Here is a 21,048-nt window from a genome sequence, read left to right as displayed (position 1 = left end):
CAATTTTCGTCCAAGCGTCGGCCTGGTAAAATTTTCTCTAAATTGGTTTAGTTTTTATTATTATTAATCTGGGATAAGTACAATGCAATATCTGTTTAAAGATATTATCAATTATTTGGCATTAAACGCTCACACCCCTGACATTTATAGTACTCAAACACTGAATCTCAAGGAACAACAATAATTCTTTTAACACCGAGATCTCTTAGTTCGTGTAAGTTATTGATTTTTTAAAATTTAATTAAAATATTTTAATATTAGATCAAACAATGATATGTGGTTTGGACTACAATTTATACAAAAAATATGTGTTTTTGTATGGGCTATATTGGAGCTTGGGTAAATTTTAAAAAATAATTTATGCAAATTGATACATAAACAAATCTAGTCTTTAACAGCTTTGGTGTTGATCTAAAATTGGTTGAACTTTTCTATTAATTTTTGTCTTAGTATAAGTTATAGATTTAGCCCTATACTTTAATTTGGTCTTCTTTAATCATTGTACTTTTAAAATTTTGAAATGTGAATCTTGACACAATCAATAATTATTAAATTTAGGGCAAGATATGTAAATATTCTTTCAACTATAGATCGTTTTTCCTTGAATCTCTCGACTATAAAAAAAATTATAAAATGTTCACTCGATTTTAAAAAAAAATTAACATGTTATTCTAATGCCCTTGAAAATTTAACGGCGTATGATGTGTCGGTTAATAAAATTTGTATAATAATAAATTTGGTCCACAACCTTTACACTTTGTTTTGATTCAATGCTAATTCTAAAAACTCAGATGTATGTGGAACGCTTTGATAACATAATTAAACTGGCTAGGCAAGTTTGAGCCTAATTGAGAAAGAAATGGGCTTAATTTGATCTTAAAAGGGGGATTATTGAATTAAGAGCAATTGATGAGGGACTAAAATGATACATGAGTCAGTTTAGAGCTCAAGGAGGGTTTTATCCTTTGGGAGAGTGTAGGTTCCATCCATTGTTGTCTTATAGTGTTTATAATATATAGTTTTATTCAAAAATCACAGTCTCTATGACCAATGTTGTGAGACATTTGATTTGGACGCTAAAACAAAAAAATCATTGGTGGAAAACAATTCTTTTAAATTACCACTATTTAAAAACACACAGTATCCGACATTTGATGTTACATAAATATAAATAAAACAAAGGCTTAATATAAAAATAAGTACATAAACTATATTCAAATTGACTTTTGGTATCTTAAGAATTTTTCGTTTAAAATAAGTGACGTTCCCAACATTATTTTTTTTGAAACTAATGTTTTAAACTTATGTTTTTAAGTGTCTGAACCTTAACCGCCTTCAATTTTGTCGTTATCTGAGATGTGTCACGCATATAAAATTTTAATTTTTTTTATTTAAAAACATTTAATATTATATTTTTTTAAATCCCAATTTTTCCCTCCATCGTCAATCGATCACCGTCGTCTTGTGTCTGTCACCGTTGACGTCATCAAAATCGTCTTGCCGCCATAAGCCCCCACCCAACGTAAAACTGCAACGAACGTCGTGGCAAGCATCGCGAATGGTAGTCAAATTTTAAGGTTCTCCTTTATTGCTTTTAGGCAATTCAAAAGGATTCTGTTGGTAGTGCGTTACACGATCGTCATCATTGAGTTCCTCACATTTTGTCGGTGGTAAACTTTTACCGTGAAGGTGGGGGAGATGAGAGGGAGGGAAATCAGTGAGTGGGGGAGTGGCTGATTTTTTTTTTAATTTTTAATAATATTTTTATTTTTAAAAAGTAAAAATATAAATGTGACACATGTCACTTAACTTTTTTTAATGGTAATTACAATCCAGGCATATAAAAGTATAACGAGAAAATTTTAAGTACTTATTTTTAGGAAAAAATTCTTTAAGCATCAAAGTCATTTGAGTATAGTTTAAGCATTTATTTTTTTATTGAAACTAAAATAAATAAATAATTTATATTAACCCATATAAAATAATATCACATATATGTTTCATGATCCTATCGAATTATTTGATAAAACAGAAAAATAAAAATACTTTAAAAATCAAATTATAGTATAAAATATAAATCTACATAAAAATATTAATGTAGTCACTGTATTATTTTTTCTCTCAATGTGACACTCCAACTAAAAAACAAACAAATTAATGTGACATTTTAATCAACGTTTTTCGTCATTGACCTTCATGTGATGACATGACAGTTCATAGTACTGATGTAGTAGTCTATAGTGGTTGATGACGTGATAAATGAATTAAATTGATTTTTTTGTTTTGTTTGAGGTCAAACTTGATTGTTTTTTAAGTTTAAAGGCTTATTTAATTTTTTTTAAAAAATTAAATTATTTTAAATTATATTAAGAAATTAAATATAAAAAAATACTAAAAACTAAAAATAAATGACTAAAAAAAAGATGTATACTAAAAATACTAAATTCTTTATAATTTTTTTAAATTGAATACATATATAAGTTATAGAATTCTTCCTTATAAATTATTAAAAGATTAAAAAAATATTTTTAAAAAGATATATTACACATAACATATGCGTCTAACATATATGCATATCATCAACACTTATACAAAGTATTCTTATTAGATTAATAGAGAATTACAAAATTTAAATAATTTGATACGTATAATTTTTTTGGATTAGTTGAAACTTATTATGTTTTTAATTATATTTGTGTAAGTCTCTACTAATTTAAAAGATAGATATATAATAAGTTTTAACATAAATATGATTAGAAAACATAATATGTTTCAACTAATCCAAAATTTATAAGTACTAACTAATTTAATTTTATAAGCCTCGATTAATCTAATAAGAATATTTGTACCAGTGTTGATGATATATATATTTAATGTATGTATTATGTATAATATATCATTTTAAAAATATTATTTAATTTTTTAATAATTTATGAGTTATCATTTCATAACTTATAATATATTCAAAAGGTTTTACGTAATTTTCTTTATCATAGTTTTAATATTTAAAATAAACCTTTGAAATTTTAAAAAAAATTGACCCTCAAACAAAATAAAAAAATTAACAATCTATTACGTTGTCTACTAAATCATTAGTCACTATAAACTATCATGCTGTTAGTATTGTGAATAGTCCTGTCAAAATCTTAAAATTTCATGTTAATATTATAACGATCAACTATAAAAAAAAATATTAATATAAAAGTAACATCAATTTTCTTCAAATTAAAAATATATATTTTAAAAAACAAGACGAGAATCAAGTTAGTTTTTCATTAATGTACAAGTAGTGGTGAGCAAAATTTGATTCGACTCGAAAAATTGATTTTTTTCTCAATTTCAAGTTATTCAAGTCAACTCGAATTATAAATTCGGTTTTCGAGTTCGAGTCGAGTTGAAATATTGAATTTTTGAGTTACTAAAAAAATAAAAAATTGACACTTTGACAGTTTTACGATTTAATCTATTATTTCATTATTTCTTCAATTTATCATTCATTTTAAGTTCATTTTTACCAAATTTGAACTAAATGCTCCTAAACCATAGTAGAATACATGTGTACTTTCAATTCTTCTTTTCGATAACAATTTTTTCATTTCTTAATTTAGTCCTTCAATTTTTCATAATCTACTTATTTCTTCAATTTGTCATTTATTTTAAGTTCATTTTTTTACCAAATTTGAGTCACATGCTCCTAAACCATAGTAGAATACATGTGTACTTTTAATTCCTCTTTTTGATAGCAAATTTTTAATTTTTCAATTTAGTCCTTTATTTTTTATAATCTCTTTATTTCTTCAATTTGTGATTTATTTTAAGCCACTTTTTTTTTGCCAAATTTAAACTACATTCTCATATACCACAATAGAATACTTATGTAACTTTAATTTTTTTTAACTAAAGATATACTATCTTTTTTATTTAGTCCCTAAACTTTGCATTTTACTTAATTTGATATTTTGACTACAATTGTTTGCAAATGCTTTATTCTCATCAAATCCTTGACTCATTTATACTATCATCTATATTTTACCCTCAAAATTTTTTCTTTAAAATATAATATTATGAATATATTTCATAATTTTAGATTGTATTTAATATTAAATAACATTATAATATGAAAGAATGTATATATATATTATGGTTAGATAAAATCAAAAAAAATTGAAACAAATCATTGTTATAAATACTATAAATAATTATAATAAAATTAATACAATAACTCAAATAATTCGACTCAATTTTAAAATTTTTAAATTAAATTCAAATTATAAAATACGATTCGTCAATTTAAAATTTTTTTCTCGACTCGACCCCTACATACAAGGCTTACCTTTTTGCCTTAAAAAAATTCAAAAGCTGAGCGAAGGAAGACATGTCTTTAGCTCTCATCTATTTTTCCTTATCCCTTCCGCTGGCGGCAGTGGCAAAGCTATACAGCCAAAATGAGCAGTGAGCCCTGCGATCACACAACCGGCGATGACATCAGCAGCGGTTCAAGCTAAGGCGTTTCCTTTGCATTAGCCAATAGCAAAATGAGTTGCTAACTCGGTAAGAACTTTAAAAAATTTCCCCAACAACCTTAACCCGATGTTTTTTCATAACTCAAAAACCCACCTCGAAAAACTATTCTTTACTTCCAAAGTTTCAATATTTCCCCTTTTTGATAACCTAAAACCTCCTTTTAGATACACCCATATCAAAAACTATGTGAATGTGTATATGAAATGGAAGAAAGATCCATTCTTTGACTCAATAGTACACATCCTTAAATCCGCAGAGCTTAAACCAATTATTCAACTCAAGAACTTCATTGTAAATGATCCCAATGGTTGTATTCCAATTTCTGCTGTATCAAAACGAGGCTTGGAGTTTGATATTTCCATTAGGGTTGCTAGGTTCCTACGGCAATACCCTTCTGTTTTGAGGAGTTTAGGGGTGAACACAATTTGCCTTGGTTTAGGTTGACCCCAGAAGCCGCTGAGATTGATAGAGAGGAGAAAATGGTATTTAAGGAAGGCAAGGAAGATTTGAAAGATAGATTGAAACGGTTTGTTTTGATGAGTAAAGGTAAGGTTTTGCCTTTGAAGATTATTAAAGGAATGGCATGGTATTTGGGGTTCCCTGACAGTTTTTTGGAGGATTCAAAAGGGGATTTCGATGAATCTTTAGGTTTGTTGATATGGAAGACGGGCTAAGAGGATGACTATTGAGAGCAATGGAGAAAAGGTATTGTCTACAATGCAAAGAAATGCAATGGAAAATGGGGTTTATTTTGGTGGCACATTGGAAGGAATTGAGTTTCCACTTTTCCCATCAAAGGGATTAAGGCTAAGGAGGAAGATTGAAAGTTGGCTGAATGAGTTTCAAAAACTCCCTTATGTTTCACCTTATGAGGATTTTTCGCATTTGGATCCCGATAGTGATTTCGCTGAGAAGAGGGTTGTGGGGATACTTCATGAGTTGTTGAGTTTATTTGTTGAACACTCAGCTGAAAGGAAGAAGCTTTTGTGTCTTAAGAAATATTTTGGATTGCCTCAGAAAGTCCATAAAGCATTTGAAAGGCATCCTCATATGTTTTATTTATCTTTTAAGAACAAAACTTGTACTGCAATTCTTAAGGAGGCACATTGTGGTAACTCCAGCATAGAAAGACATCCGTTGTTGGTCGTGAGGAAGAAATATAAAGCTGGTAAAGGAATCTGACCGGATTTTGAAGATAGAAGGGTTAATAATCGGTTTATAATCATGAAAAGTTGGAGAAGGGTTTGGATTAGGATTCAGATTCCGATGACAGAATACATATGCCTTTGTGAATTATTTTTACATGGTTAAGTTAGGCCTATGCAGGCTAGCGCAAGAAGTATCGATGAGCTCTGATTTAAATTTAATGCTTATGTACAGGCAGGGGATCTGTTTTAGACATTGGAACTAACCATAGCGGTTAAAAGTGGCAGGTGATCGACCAGCATTCAAGCAGTCCTTTCATCGTGGTGGCACTTTTCGTAACTTATGAATAGTTTTAAATATTTTATTCAATTCCAGAACCTTTAGTTCCAAAGTAAATGTGCAATGCAGCTTAGTTTGTTCACTGGAAGCTGTGGCCAGTGGTTGTAATTCTTGACGAATCGTAGCTGTTAAGACATACACCGATCTCCCATGGTTTGAGCTCCATTTCTGCCGTTTCTGTTGGACTCGAAGTGTAAGATTTCTGTGTTTACTCGATTATGAATGAAAAATAAATACACAACAAAGTTTTACTGGTAGAAGTTTCTGCTTTTTTGCCCCCTTTTTAGCATTTTTTTCTCCTCTGTTTAATTTTGGGTTTCAATCACATTTTCTTTAATTGATGACAGGTAGAGTTTATTTGCTGATATAATGTCTTGAATTTTAAGACATTTTGATGAATCAAATTAGAGACTGAAAGTTCAGTTGTTATTGTAGTAGTTGGTTTTTGATCTTATTTTTCATATTAATTGAAACAAAGATTAGGAAGTAATGTCTTAGTTATTCTGTTTTCGTATGTTTAAGTCTTCAAGAATGATGATGAACTTCTCCCAATGTTTCATGTTTACTTCACATTCCAACTATCAATATAGCTTCTGATCTGTCCTTTCTTATCGAATTGTGTCTTTTTATGGGGTAATGGGAGTTGATTATGGATTCCGTCTCTTTTTTGTATTTTCACATGATTTGGCTCGAAGAAGCTTTTAGACTGTTTCGAGCTCGAGCCATGGAAACACTTCCTGGTGGAATAACAGACGTTTTTTTTCTTTTCTTTTCTTTTCTTTCAAGTCTGCAGATATCCTCCAATTAACAAGCCTGCTGGAGTTGTCCACCGGCTAAAACACACTAAAGATGCACAAAATGTTGATTCGTAATTTTGGATGCGGACATGATCCTCTGTGGTTCGGTTATACCTTGGGAACTTGGTGCAGAGAGAGGCAGGCCCGTTGCTGCTCGTTATGGGTAATAATCTTTTCATTATTTATGCAGAGTATGCCGAAACAGAGAGTTGTACTGTGACACTGCTTCAACATTCATTTTTCGATATTTGAAATTTAGATATTCGTAATCATTCGGGTACTTGATAGGATGTGATAATATTATTGCCAAATTGCACACAAAGCACCCGTAACTTTGTGCAAAGCTTGGTGTGCTTTTAGCCATACACATAGATGATCTTCGAGTTCTGCCACCTTTGTGGCTTTCCAAGACTGAAGAGGTACGTGAAGACCGAGCTCCCTGGGCAACGAATATAACTGGCGACATCTACGAGACAGTCTGAATTAGTGAGATGCATGGTCACGTGTAACGGACCGAAATCCGGATTAGTAGTTTGGGTCAATCCGAGACCCATTTTAGACCCAAAATAATTATTAGAAATATTTTAGACCAAGGTTATGTGGATTTGGAATGTGTTGGGCCCAAAAGACTTATGTAAGGTGATGATATTCATATGAGATTGAAAGTATATGGACCTAAAGTGTAGTTTACCCATTTTATTTCAGCTGAAAATTTCTCCATTGTTTTCATATTTTTCACGTGAATCAAAGCCCAACAATCTTACCAAATACACTTCTTCTTCCTTAGCATTTTCCATTTCTCTTCCTCTTCCGTATCAAATTCAAGTTTTTCCAAGCATTTCATTTTCCATTTGGTTAAACCAAGGCATGAGCATGAATTCTCATCTTACAAACTTTAGATTAAGCCTCATTTTGTAATATTTTATCATGATTTTCAAAAAATGGGATTTTGGGAAGTGTAGTAAAATCTAAGGATCTAAGGTAGTTTGGCTAGAATTAAAGGTTAAGAAATGTTCTAAATATTATCTTCATACATAGACAAGTTAGAAATTTCCTTTTTCTTACTCTTGTTTAGAAAAAGAAGTGGGTGAAAGCTCAAATACAGAAAGGAAAGGAAAAAGCATATCAAGAGTGATTGAGGATTAGCATTTAGTCAAGGATAAAAGGTATTCACACCTACAACTTCTCCGTACTCTTAGTGGATCATTTTAATGTATTGAATAGCATGAAAGTAAGAAATAAGCTTATTTAGCATATCCATGGTAGATTCTATGTTTTGAAAGTTTGAGCATGTCTAAAGCCTTATTTATGATCCTTTTTAATCACATAAGATTTTAAAGAATGTTTGAAGACCTCACTAAGGTCTTTGGGAGTGAAATATAACATTTTTGTACGTGAATTGGGTATAATGCAGGTTGAGTATCGATACTATAAGGTTAGTATCAATACTTGTTCTTCATTTATGGGTAAAAACGTGTTTTTTAGGTAGGAGTTCGATACTCTTTCAAGTGTATCGAAACTTTAGGTCATAGTTTTGAACAAAGTTTCGATACTCCTAGGAAGTATGGAAACTTGACATCACATAATGCTTAAAAACACACACACATATATATATATTATCAATAACTTACCTAAATAGAAATTATTCTATTCAACAAAGACCACTTCTTAGTATTCTAAATTATTTATTTTAATCGTAATTTTACAAAATATATTTAATAATTTAAATTTGAAACTCGAACCATTTTACGAAAAGACTGAGGTGGCGTTTGGTTCGCTAGAATGTTTCTGAGGGAATTGGAATATGTGAAGGAATTGGAATCTGTCAGGAATTGGAATCCAATTCCATTTTCATATTCCAATTCCATATTCTGTTTGGTTGGCAGGAAATAGAATTGGAATCCAATTCCATATTTTGTTTGGTTCGTAGACATGTCAGATGAATTTGATTTTAGTAATGTAAAATGACAGAATTGCCCTTCTTGTTTTTTTGCTTTATTTTAGTTTGTTTTACAACTTATATGTAGTAATATATTATAAAAAATTAAAAATATTAAAATTTCATTTTATTGATTGATTATTCATTTCAATAAATTATAAAAATCATACTAATAAACATCATAAGTTAAAATCATCCCTATTAGGGATGGTCATGGGTCAGGTTTTTGGTCCACCCGACCTGACCCGAGAGCAAGGGAACCTCCACTCGAGACCCGACCCGACCCGACCAAAATAAAGTTTCATCCGACCCGATCTGAATATATGAATTAGAAACCCGACCCGACACGAAATAAAAAAAATTATTTTTATTCAAAAAAACATTGACTTAATCGAAAAAAATTATATATAGAGGGGTATTATTGTAATTATTCCTAAATATATAATGTAAAATTATATATTTTTTCGGGTCGGGTCCGGTTTTTTTCATCCTAAACTCGACCCGACCCGAATATCACACTTAAAAAACCTAACCCGACCCGAATATCTCACTTTAAAAAACCTGACACGACTCGACCCGAATAGCACACTTAAAAAACCCGACCCGAACAAAATAAAGTTTCTCCCGACCCGAACCGAATATATGAATTAGAAATCCGACCCGACCCGACCCGAAATAATAAAAAAATTATTTTTATTCGATAAAAACAGTGACTTAATTGAAAAAAATTATATATAGAGGGGTATTATTGTAATTATTCTTAAATATATATGGTAAAATTATATATATTTCGGGTCTGGTATTTTTCACCCTAAACCCAAACTCGACCCGACCCGACCCGAATATTATACTTAAAAAAACCAACCCGACCCGACCAAAATAAAGTTTCACCCGACCCGATATATGAATTAGAAACTCGACCCGACCCGAAATAATAAAAAAATATTTTTATTTAATATATGAATAAGTTATCAAAAGATTAATGAAGGTAGTATGGTCAAATTTCAATTCCCTCCAACTCTGTTTTGAAAATCGGACCGGACCGGCTGGTTCAACCGGGAATCCGTTGTTTAGTCCGGTTCAATCTAACCGGTTGAACCGCTATTAGTGAACCGACCAGAACCGCTGAATCGTTTGAACCAGACCGACTGAAAACCGGAAAAAATTGGGAAAAACAGAGATTTTTGTTTTTTTTTTTAAAAAAATTAAACCAAACAATGTCGTTTGTTAAACGAGCCAAGTCGAACTCGAGTATTGCTGAGCTCAACTCGAACTTGAAAACTTTAAAAGTAAGCTCAACTCAACTCAACTCACAAGCTAAAAATTATCAAGTTCAACTCAAACTCGAAATATAATATTGAAACTTGAACTCAAAAAGGCTTGAACTCAAAAAAAAATTAGAAGCTCGATTGAAGCCTAAAATTCGAGCTTGATTGAAAAGAAAGAATAGTTCACTCAATGCTCACCAAAAGGCTCCATGATTTTGAATGTCAAATTACCTCTATTATTTATAGAAGTTAGTTGTAACGCGCTTCTATGTTTCTTAGCAATGGGAGATTGTTTTGTTCTCATATTTTTACTCTTTAGACTTTTGGGATGCTCTTCTATGTTTCTTAGCCATGTGAGATTGTTTTTAAAAAAAAAATTAAACCAAACAATATCATTTTGTTATGATTTTTTTAACCCCAAATTTATTTTTTAATTATAATTATTTAATTATATTTATTATTTAATATGTTTTACCTTAAATATTATGTTGTAATTAATTTGAATCATTTTGTTTCACTTGATTTTATGGTTTTTAACTTATATATGTTATGACTTGCTTTGAATATGACTTGTAATATAAAAAATTATTTTTTATTAAATATTTTTGGTATTTATATTTAATTTTTTAAATAATTATGACTTCGTCCGGTTCTTCCGACCGGTCAGACCGGTTCGACCGGTTGAACCAGTGAACCGGTAGCATGACTGGTTCACTAACCGGTCCGGTTCGCTAACCGGTCCGGTTCTGAAAACCATGCCCTCTTACAAGGGAATTAAATTCTATCTATTCTTAGATGAAATTCACTTTCTCTCATTTGATGGAAAGTTGAAGTCATGAGAGATTCCAATTCCGTTGGAAAACTTAAACTAAACATGGAAAAGTGGTGGAATTGGATTTCATTTCCCCTAATTCTAAGAGATTCGTGCCAACCAAACACCACCTTAGAATTAAAAAAGAAAATATAGTCTAACCTTTTATCTCTCTCCCATGCAAACTGCTCGCGCCAACTAACTCACCCCAAAGCAGTTAGCTTTCATTTTCAACCTAACTAATAATATTCTTTTCTCTCTTTTAATTAAATTTCAAATAATAATTAAGTATAAAAACAAAGTGGAAGATTTTCATTCAGTGGCCATTTAATGTATTTTACGCAAAAGATTTTCATTCTTTCTTGTTTTGACTAAAAACAATCGGAAATAACGACTGCCAGTTCTTGGTAAAGAAAAACAGAATCACCAGCTATTTTGGGTGCTTGATTATTTGCACAATTTCTAACACTGAAAAATGGAAGAAGAAAAATCCTACAAGAAATACGAAGGATGCACCGTTAATGAATGCGAAAAAATGATTCAAAGAAGTCTGCGGAGTAAAGTTTCAATTCTTTTCTAATCTTTTTTGTTTCTTAAATGTACAAATTTTCACGCGTTTAGTGTTTGCGAGCTTTTCTTTTACTGGGGTTTTAGGTTAATATTCTTTCAGAATTCTTGGTTGTTTATTCATAGGAAAACTTTGGGAACTGCTCAATTTTGTTGCTTTACTTGATGTAATGGACTTCTCAGGGATTATGATTTTGGGTTTTTTAATCTGGGGTTTTAGGGTTAACAATTATTTTTCCATTATTAATGGTTATTCAGGGGGAAACAATGGGAAATGTTCAATTTTGATGTTTTACTTACTCGAATGGAGTTCTCAGGGTTTATGATTTTAGGGGTTTTGGGGTTTAGATCAGGGATCAGGGTTTTACTTACTCGACTAGAGTTCTTAGCCTATTGATTACACAGACACATATGCTCGAACTAGATCCTCTAGGGATAACAATATTCCCTTTTACCATATGATTGAATTGTCATTTATCATTATTTTTTGTGTGTGTATGTATTTGGAATAGCTCCCATGGTGAAATTTTTGATGGAGCATATGGATAAAGCTGGGTGTAAGGTACGTGATAATTTCATCAAAGCAGTTCATTGCGAACAAAAAATGGGTGGAGGCTATATTCGTGGCAATGGGGTAAGTCTTTTTACTTATTTTTCTTTATGCTAGAAATGTTGCTCTAAGTCAGTCCAATTCAAGCAGCCTATTGACGATGATAATTTGGCTGTAAAAGAGTGATCACTTAATCTGTTAATACACAATGATTAATGGTCTATTTAATGCAGTTGGTTATCCTATAAATGTTCTTTTTTATAATTTTCGTGTGTTTCTAGATAGTTGTGTGTAGCAACCATTTGAAAATTCAAGACGATGTCAATCAAGTAGTTATAAATGGGCTTATTCATGCCTATGATGAGTGCCGGGCTGCAAATTTGGACTGGTCTAATTGTGCTCATCATGCCTGTAGTGAGGTTTGTCAAACCAAAAACTGCCGTAGTTTAATGTCCTTTCTACTTGTATCTGGGCTCCCTCGGTACATTGGTTAGTAGATGTCTTGAAATTTTCATCTATTACTGCAGATTCGCGCCGGACATCTAAGTGGTGATTGCCACTACAAACGAGAATTGCTGCGGGGGTTTATGAAGATAAGGGGCCATGAACAAGTGAGTTCTTTTCTCTCTTATTTACATTTGAATCTGTCTAAAGCACAAAAATTTACATTTGAATCTGTCGAAAGCAGTACTCTGAATTTAAATAAGTGTACGGGTGTCAGCAAGATATCATTTATCTTATTTTACTCGTCTATTTCCTCAAAATTATGGTTAGGTTAGTCTCTAGGTTTTGTATTAGCTGACTTTATTGCAAAGGTTTGTTTCTCCAGCGATAGGATCAGGATCCTATAAAATGAACTCCCAAGTTGGAACATGAATCCGAATAAAACATTAAGGGGTTGAATTTTCAACTTTCAAGAGGAAGAGGAATTGGCTCCTCTATGCATAATCGATTCATCTTGCGAAAAACTTATAAAATCATTATTGCCCATACCTTTCTTCAACACTCAAACCCGAGTCCAAGTAACAAAGTTCATAGTCGTGCACCGTTGGTTCCAGCGTGGTATATGCTGTACTGTAAGCTAGAACTAGAGAAATTTGTGATGGAAACCGACTTTATGGTTTCTTCTATATTCTTTATGAAATCTAGGTGATGCATGTTTTGGTTTTGAAGGACTGCGTGAGAAGAAGAGTTATGAAATCGGTGACTTCGAACCCCTTCTGCTCCGAAACAGCCGCAAAGGATGCCATGGAAGCCGTGTGGGACATCTGTTATAACGACACGAAGCCCTTCGACAGAGCTCCTTGAAATCCAGACCAGTTTCTGTTTCAAACGATTTTTGAAGAAAAATCCTGTTTATGGATCCTAGGATAGGAACATACATTGGTTCTTTAAGGGAAAATTCATCTCTAAGAAAAGTGTTTTTCTCCTTTACGGAGAAGACTTGAAAGGAAAGGATTGTACGGCTGCTAATGTTATACAAATTTTACACCAAGGATTATTGTTGAGATCTGCTTAAGAATCTTACTATGTTATGCTAATTAGTATTGACCACTAAAAATGAGCCTGCACTACTCCAATTTTGCAGAGCTCAGAGACCCAGGTATTTTGGGGGGAAACACTCAAACTGATATTAAAAGTTATTTTATTTACATAAAACTAGATTTTATCAAATGAGTAAAATTATTTTATGTCAAAAATGTATTTATAAAATTAAGAGTTGATAGCATCATAGGTCTTCAACTGTAACCCTAATTTGAATTGGTCCTTGAACTTTTGAATGTCTTAATTTTATCTCTAAACTATAGCCCTCTTTCTAAATTGGTCCCTAAACTTTTAGATCTTTCAATTTCATCCTTAAATTCATCCAAATATGTAATTAGTTTCAACCACTAAATTTTATTTTTCTCAAACATATAATAATACAACTTGACCTAAAAATTTTATTAACAAGGGATGTGACTAGTGTATATGAATAGTTTGCTATGGAATTGGAATATTCTAAAAGTTTGGGGACCAATTTAAAATGAAGGTCATAGTTTGGGGATGAAACTGAAATAATCAAAAGTTTGAGGACTAATTTAAAATAGGCTTAAGGGTCACCTTTTTCCCCGTAGTAGATTTGATTTATCATTTTTGCCCATATCGTATTTTCGCATCAATTTAGCACTCAAAGTTGTTTAATTTCACCATTCTATACCCTTTCCCTATCTTAAAACCCTAAATTATAGTTTAAGGTTCAAGGTTTATGGTTTAGGGGTAATATGGTTATGATTTAGGGTTCAAGGTTTATAATTTAAGATTTTTAGTTAAAGATAGTGTATAGAATGATGCAATTGAGAAAATTCAAGGACTAAATTGATGTAAAAATACTATATGGGAAAAAGTGATAAATTGAGTCTACTACATAGGCATAAGTTACCCTTTTCCTTTAGAATTATAATCATAGTTTAGTGATTAAATTGGAACATTTAAAACATTAAGAACTAATTAAAATGAGTCATATTTGAGGACTTGCAACGAAATTAACTCAAAAAACAATAGAGAAGTTCGGAAACAGTTGGTCTTGAGAGAAACCAAAGAGAACAGAAAGGAGAAGGGACATAGAGTACATCGCCAGATTCAATAAAACATAAGTCGTCTCATAGTTTGTGACGACAACATGTCTGTGTCATCTCCGCCCTCATGCTCTTTCTTTTCCCTTCACATCACTATTTCTTCTTCATATCTTCATCGCCACTCATATTTTCCTCCTCTCATTTCTCCTTCAATGACCCCAGCTTCCGAACAAGTCCCTGTCCCTGAACCGCCCCACGACACGATCAACAATGATGCTCAAGTAGATTTCAAATCAAGGGTCACTGTCGTTGGCAGTGGCAACTGGGGCAGTGTTGCTGCTAAGCTCATCGCTTCAAACACCGTCAAGCTCAACTCTTTTCATGGTATACTATTTCCCCATCCTTTTTCTTTTAATTTTATTTTTCATTTCGGTTTTGGTTGTTCATATGGATGAAATGAATGGTTTAAGGCTTTGGATAATTAGGGGATGAATTTTAATTTATTGTAATCGAACTTCAGATGAAGTTAGGATGTGGGTATTTGAGGAGACATTGCAAAGTGGCGAGAAGCTTACAGATGTCATTAATAGAACTAATGTAAGCATTTAAAACACATTTTATTTGCAGTTTCTTTCTTTGTTAAAATGTCTCAATAATGACTGTTCTGTGTTTTTTTTTCAACAGGAGAATGTTAAATATCTCCCTGGTATTAAACTTGGTAAAAATGTCATTGCGGATCCAGATCAAGAAAATGCGGGTACTTATGTTGCTGTTTTCTTCGGATTTCCTGTGAATTTTTATGTTGATTTGTAGCTTTTGAGTTCTTGTATTTTATGTTGCTCCAATACGAGTTCAAGTAAGATAGCTTGTATTAAGGGTTAGATGTTGTTTTTGTTTGTGGCGAGACTGGCAATTTTGCAGTTAAAGATGCAGACATGTTGGTTTTTCATACACCCCATCAATTCATGGAGGGCATATGCAAGAGGCTTGTTGGTAAGGTGAGGGAAGATGCTGAGGGTATTTCACTTATTAAAGGGATGGAGGTTAAGATGGAAGGCCCTTGCATGATCTCCACTCTTATTTCTGAGCAGCTCGGCATCAATTGTTCTGTTCTGATGGGGGCAAATATCGCAAACGAGGTAATCGTCTGATTTTATTTTGTGAAGTTTGACATACTTTGTCATTTTGCCATTGGTTTTCTCAGAAGTAATTGGTTGAGTCTGTAGATTGCTGTGGAGAAGTTCAGTGAAGCAACGAGCGGCTACCGAGACAAATGAGAAATGGCAGAACAATGGGTTCAGTTATTCAGTACCCCATATTTTGTTGTCACTCCTGTGAGTTTACAGTTACAACTTACAACTACTTAGGTATAACTGTAAATTGTAATGGTCTGATTAAGTGCTACGACAAATCAATGAATAGGACGAGAGCTTAAAAGAAGTAAGGAAAGAAATCTAGTTTCTGCATTTCGTGTTCTATGAAAAAACAGGTCCAAGATGTGGAGGGGTTGAACTATGTGGCACCTTGAGAATGTTGTGGCCATAGCAGCCGGTATGATCGCAGTAATGTCTAAGCTCGGTTTCCATTATCCTAGTCGTGAACTAATATTGATACTACTACCAAACGTAAACAGGTTTCGTGGACGGACTCGACATGGGAAATAACACAAAGGTTAGTACAATACAGTTTTTTGCATCGTTCTAACATATGCCAACAGTTTTTTCTCACTGCTATTGCAAATTATGAGGCTGCAATAATGAGAATTGGTCTAAGAGAGATGATAGCTTTCTCCAAGTTGTTATTTTCATCTGTGAGGATAGTACCTTCTTCGAAAGCTGTGGAGTCGCCAATGTCATCACAACATGCTGTAAGAAAACGATATCTTCGGGCTAGGATCATATCCATTACGATAGAAAACTAATGGAAGGAAGCTTGACCCTATTATCTTCGTACCTTTTGATCGAGAAAATTAACCTACTTTGATACTAAAACTCTTCCATTTTTGGGCAGTGGGAGGAAGAAACAGAAAAGTTGCTGAGGCATTTGCTAAGAATGGAGGAAAATGGTTAGCCTTGATTAATGTTTATCTGGCTCTTCATTTTTTTCCTTCCAGTGCCTGTAAATGACATTCATGTTCGACGCATATTCTACCACCGTCATCGGAATGATCTTTCAAATATGTGAAAAATTTGAGAAAACAATTGTCATATCCGTGGTGGACGCATGAAATTATATTATGTTGTTCGGACTCAGGGTGAGTGTCGGAGACATTACAAGTTCTGATCATACTGCTTCTCATCTGCAGATCTTTTGATGAGCTTGAAGCAGAGATGTTGCAGGGTCAGAAATTACAGGTAGATCTTAAACTAGGGAATATGATCCTGAAAATAATGCAAAAAATCGAGTAAATCTCAAACACGAGCATATTCGGATCTGCATTACTTTTATATCCATCCCGGGATTCTAAAAGATTGAAAATGTTGAGTATGTAGAATGTCGATTACGAATAAGCCTCTTTTATCTTATGATCAGGGTGTATCGACGGCAAGAGAGGTGTATGAAGTTTTACTGGAACTGTTTCCGCTATTTGCTGTCGGCCATCTTCCACCATCCACCATAGTTGAACATAGCCAGCGGAATCCAAAGTTACCCCTGTTTTACTAGGCCAGTTAATCATTAACTTGTCCATTTCAGTTCGCCGAAGTAGCTTTCTGCAATTGCTCGTTTGTCAGGGAGTAGAGAAGACCGTAACAAAAACTTGACACGGCACGGATGATTCGAGCAAAACGTCGGTCAAATGAATGTTTCGATGTCAGTTTTTCCCTTTCTTTGTCCGGTAATTGTTTTCTTATGGTGGTTAGGTAAACATGGCTAGTGCTATGAGCAACGTGTTGAAATACATCAATGAGCTACATAGTTTTTTTGGGGGGTATTATTTTTAATCCAAAAGATTCTCAATTTGTATGTTTAACAACAATAGCAGCATGATAACACCAAACACCCATATTCATGGACAAGCCAATTATATAGCCCTAAAACACCATAACGACGATAGTAAATTTTGAAGATGAAGAATAAGAAAACCAAGATTGATTCCTCACAAAACCAAACGCTATTTGTATGCATTTTACTTGATTTTACACCAAAGTATTACCCGGTCCTTATTCTATCCAACCGATCAACGCTTTTGCGAGCTTTTTCAAACTGGTGATCGATGCTTTTCCGGGACTTCTCGTAGCAATCCACACTCCTCCGAGACCTTTCCAATTGGTCAAAAGATATTCTTAGTTTTTCTAGCTTATCCATATTATTAGTCTGATTCTTCAACCTCTCAGGCCTGTCGGTACTCTTCCTCGGTTTCTCTCTTCGATCAGTACTCTTCCTCCCAACCTCAAACATGTCTGTACTTTTCCGGGGCTGTTCGACTTGGTCCGTGCTTCTCCTTGAACTGTACCTTTGAGAAGGAGATTTCTCAACGGTTGATATAAATTTCTTGAGATGCCTGATATACTCAGGGTAATGCTCTAGATCACAGTGGTTCCCTCCTTTGAGCCACAATGGTTCGAACTTCTCTTTGCATAGTTCCCAGAGCCGTTTGCCGTGCGAGCAATCGACTACGTCATCCGAAGTTCCCTACACAACGATATAAAAAAACCGATCTCAAAAGCTATAATTGTGGTATTCGGATTAATTTTGACCAAATTTTGTTAGCGTAAATTGCAAACAATGCTCCACAGATATATCATTTCATGATCAATACATGAAGCAGTTATTTTCTTCTTGGTATGTGCCAAGACAATGAGCTGTCGGATCTTCATTGTTTGTGTTTGTTCACTATCCGAAGAATAAACTAATACGAAAACTACCATGTCGAACAATGGTTCAATCATGTAATATAAGATCATATAATATAATGTAATGGCTCAAATATGAAATCTCCAACACAGAAGATCAAAAAGTAGAAAATGCCAAGGTTATAGATGCTTACATGAATGATAAGAACCGGACAATTGACGAGCGGTATTTTATCGATATTCTGCACACAAACAATACCATAAGCCAAAACATAACATTAGCGTTGCTATCATAAGCTAATCCTACTAGCAGAACAAACTGGACTACCAAACTCATAAGGCTCCCAGATTACCTTATAATGTCAAACCAATACGTACGCTTTACGGGATACATGACTCTCAAGCCGGAGAGAATGGGACTATGAAGAATGACAGCTCTTAACCGAGGCAGTCGGCGGCTAGTTCTAGAGTAGGACCACTACCAACAGATTGGCCATAAAGGATGATATCTTCTTGTTTTGCACCATAACTTTCTTCAAGACATTTATACGCTGCTTCAATATCGGCATATGTATTCTGCTCACTTGGCTGTAACAAATGAATGATATGAGCTTTAGACAACCATATTAGCTCGGCAATTGCCACCATATCTTTCACAGGAAGATCTAAAACGTTTCCTTTTAAAGCAATATCGAGTATGTTATATACCTTTCCGGAAGATTGACCATAACCCGAGTAGTCGTAGCTGCACAATATCAACAAAAATATATAAGAAAACTGTGAACTTTGATTTCTTGTAACAACTTATTTGGCAAGGTGATAACTTCAACAACTATCAAGTATCCACTCATGGCCCCAGAAATTTTAAATTCTCATATAATTTAGATATTTTCTTTGTATCTTCCATTGATAATATGTTTTTGCCATACTAAAATCTAGCCGATCGCCCCCTCGGTTCATCACTGTATCTACTGGAACAAGACAAATTGCTAGATAAGCCATAATATGTATAACTCTCACTTAAACTCAGTGAAAGCAAATCAATTTGCCCACATTCAACAATCAACACCATAAACTGATACCCATGTTCACCATCCAAGCAACTTTATCTTCTAAATGCTCAATTCCTTTCAAAATTAAAAACCCAGATGTCAAAATCCAACCAAAAACATCGGGGAAACAACAGAAAACACTAGACTTCCAAAAACCCAGGTGAAAAGATACCAAAATACACCCATCAAATGAGAAAGAAAAGTCCCAAACTTATTATGAACAGAAGAATACGGTTAAAAAATAAGGCAGGTGAAAAGAGAGCATATACCACATAAGATTGAGCCTGAGGTGGATACTCAATTGGATGAAAAGCTCGTACATCTGACCCACATCGGCAGCGTTTCCATGAGAGTAAAGCAAAGTGGAAGTAGCCATGGGATGCCTGATGTAAATAGCTACAATCTCCATGCCACGCCGAGTTGGAAGCCTAAGAACCTCAACGTTTTCTCTGTGAGGGAAAGGGCTAAGAAGCAAAAGACCAGTCATTTCATCAGTTACAAGCTTGTATGAAGGTGGGTTTGGTGGGAAAAATGCAAACTTTGCTGCCATTGAAGACGTTACTCCTCCCATCTCTGCCTTTTCTGCTCTGTTTTTCAATCTCTTTTTTCCTTCTTTGGTTTGTTGTCACAAGGAATTGGAACTGTGTTTTTTCCCTACTTTTTCTCCCCCTGGCCTTTTCGCTTTTATTTTATTAATTTATTTAAAGAAAATGATTTTGTTCTTTGAACGTTGAAGTGGGATTTTCTTTGTTGGACTGAGTAAAACTAGATTTATTTAAAATAATCGATTTTCTTTTAAAATTTGAGTTTGAGTTATTCAAATTAAATTAAATTAATAAATTTATTTTTAAATTTAAGTTAGATTCAGGATTTTATCATTTTATAATTTAGTTTGTAAATTTTAATACCATATTATCTTGAAATTTAGTTTAAATAAAGTTAGATTTCTTTATTTTAATACCATATTAATAAATTAATAAAGTTTGTATCATAAAATAAATATTGTTAACTCAACATGTTTCAACTCACTTATAATTAGACCATATTTATTTATTTATTATTTGTTGTAGGGTCAATAACTCAATGGAAAAGGGTTACTTCTAGTATACCTAACAAACCATGAACTCCGCATGTGGGTACAGTTCATTCATTGAACCATTACAACTGGCATTATTATCCAAACCATACCAGATCACCTTAATTTGTATCGTATTTAGTGATAAAATGTTTTTTTAATTGGGATTAATTAGATTTTGATGTCGAGTTTAAGTAATAATTTATTTATTTAAATTAAATTCGGTGTTAAATTGTTTGTGTAGTGTCTAAAAGTATTAAATTAAAAGAATATATTATTGGTTCCTTTAATGATTCAATCCCAAAGTGCACTAAAACCCGGGTTAGAGTGGGAAACGTGTAGTGCTGTAATCATAGAGAAAAGTGGATCGCACATCGATTATGTATTGAAGTTTAGGGTTAATTACGTGGATGATCACTTATGTTCGTGTTTTATCCACTTTTGGTCACTAATTTCAAAACACACAAGACATGGCAACCTTAGTTATTATTTAATTAAGATGCGGTCGCCACGAGTTAATTTTCGTTAAATATTTTTGGTGTAATCACATATTTTGGTCCATGTTATTTGCATATTCTCTCTATATAACCATACTTTTAATAAATTAAAATAAATTTAATCCTCCAAT

The 21,048-nt window shown here is 33.0% G+C and overlaps 1 protein-coding gene and 3 pseudogenes across 1 annotated transcript; 3 read left to right on the top strand and 1 right to left on the bottom strand.

Annotated features, from left to right (window-relative positions):
- Nucleotides 1-4,370: 4,370 nt before the first annotated feature.
- On the top strand, nt 4,371-7,442 carry LOC120118631 (annotated as a pseudogene).
- A 3,797-nt stretch (nt 7,443-11,239) lies between these two features.
- Nucleotides 11,240-13,277, top strand: LOC120118633 (mitochondrial inner membrane protease ATP23-like). Its single transcript, XM_039138651.1, has 5 exons — nt 11,240-11,381; nt 11,904-12,025; nt 12,223-12,360; nt 12,469-12,552; nt 13,115-13,277. Exons 1-5 carry the CDS (start codon nt 11,300-11,302, stop codon nt 13,247-13,249), a joined length of 561 nt encoding a protein of 186 aa, XP_038994582.1. The 5' UTR covers nt 11,240-11,299; the 3' UTR covers nt 13,250-13,277.
- Nucleotides 13,278-14,586: 1,309 nt separating this feature from the next.
- On the top strand, nt 14,587-16,908 carry LOC120118635 (annotated as a pseudogene).
- Nucleotides 16,909-17,430: 522 nt separating this feature from the next.
- On the bottom strand, nt 17,431-19,963 carry LOC120118634 (annotated as a pseudogene).
- Nucleotides 19,964-21,048: the final 1,085 nt, after the last annotated feature.

The sequence above is a fragment of the Hibiscus syriacus genome, unplaced genomic scaffold, assembly GCF_006381635.1.
Source record: "Hibiscus syriacus cultivar Baekdansim isolate YM2019G1 unplaced genomic scaffold, ASM638163v2 tig00110328_pilon, whole genome shotgun sequence".
NCBI lineage: Eukaryota > Viridiplantae > Streptophyta > Magnoliopsida > Malvales > Malvaceae > Hibiscus > Hibiscus syriacus.
Note: the sequence above shows the minus strand (reverse complement) of the source record. Positions and strands in the feature narration are given on the sequence as shown.

Bases quoted from the DNA above. Each gene is read 5' to 3' on its own strand.
- LOC120118633 (XM_039138651.1), top strand. From the start codon at position 11,300: ATGGAAGAAGAAAAATCCTACAAGAAATACGAAGGATGCACCGTTAAT. The intron at 11,382-11,903 runs GTAAAGTTTCAA...TATTTGGAATAG, and splicing joins GATTCAAAGAAGTCTGCGGA to CTCCCATGGTGAAATTTTTG. The intron at 12,553-13,114 runs GTGAGTTCTTTT...TTGGTTTTGAAG, and splicing joins AGATAAGGGGCCATGAACAA to GACTGCGTGAGAAGAAGAGT.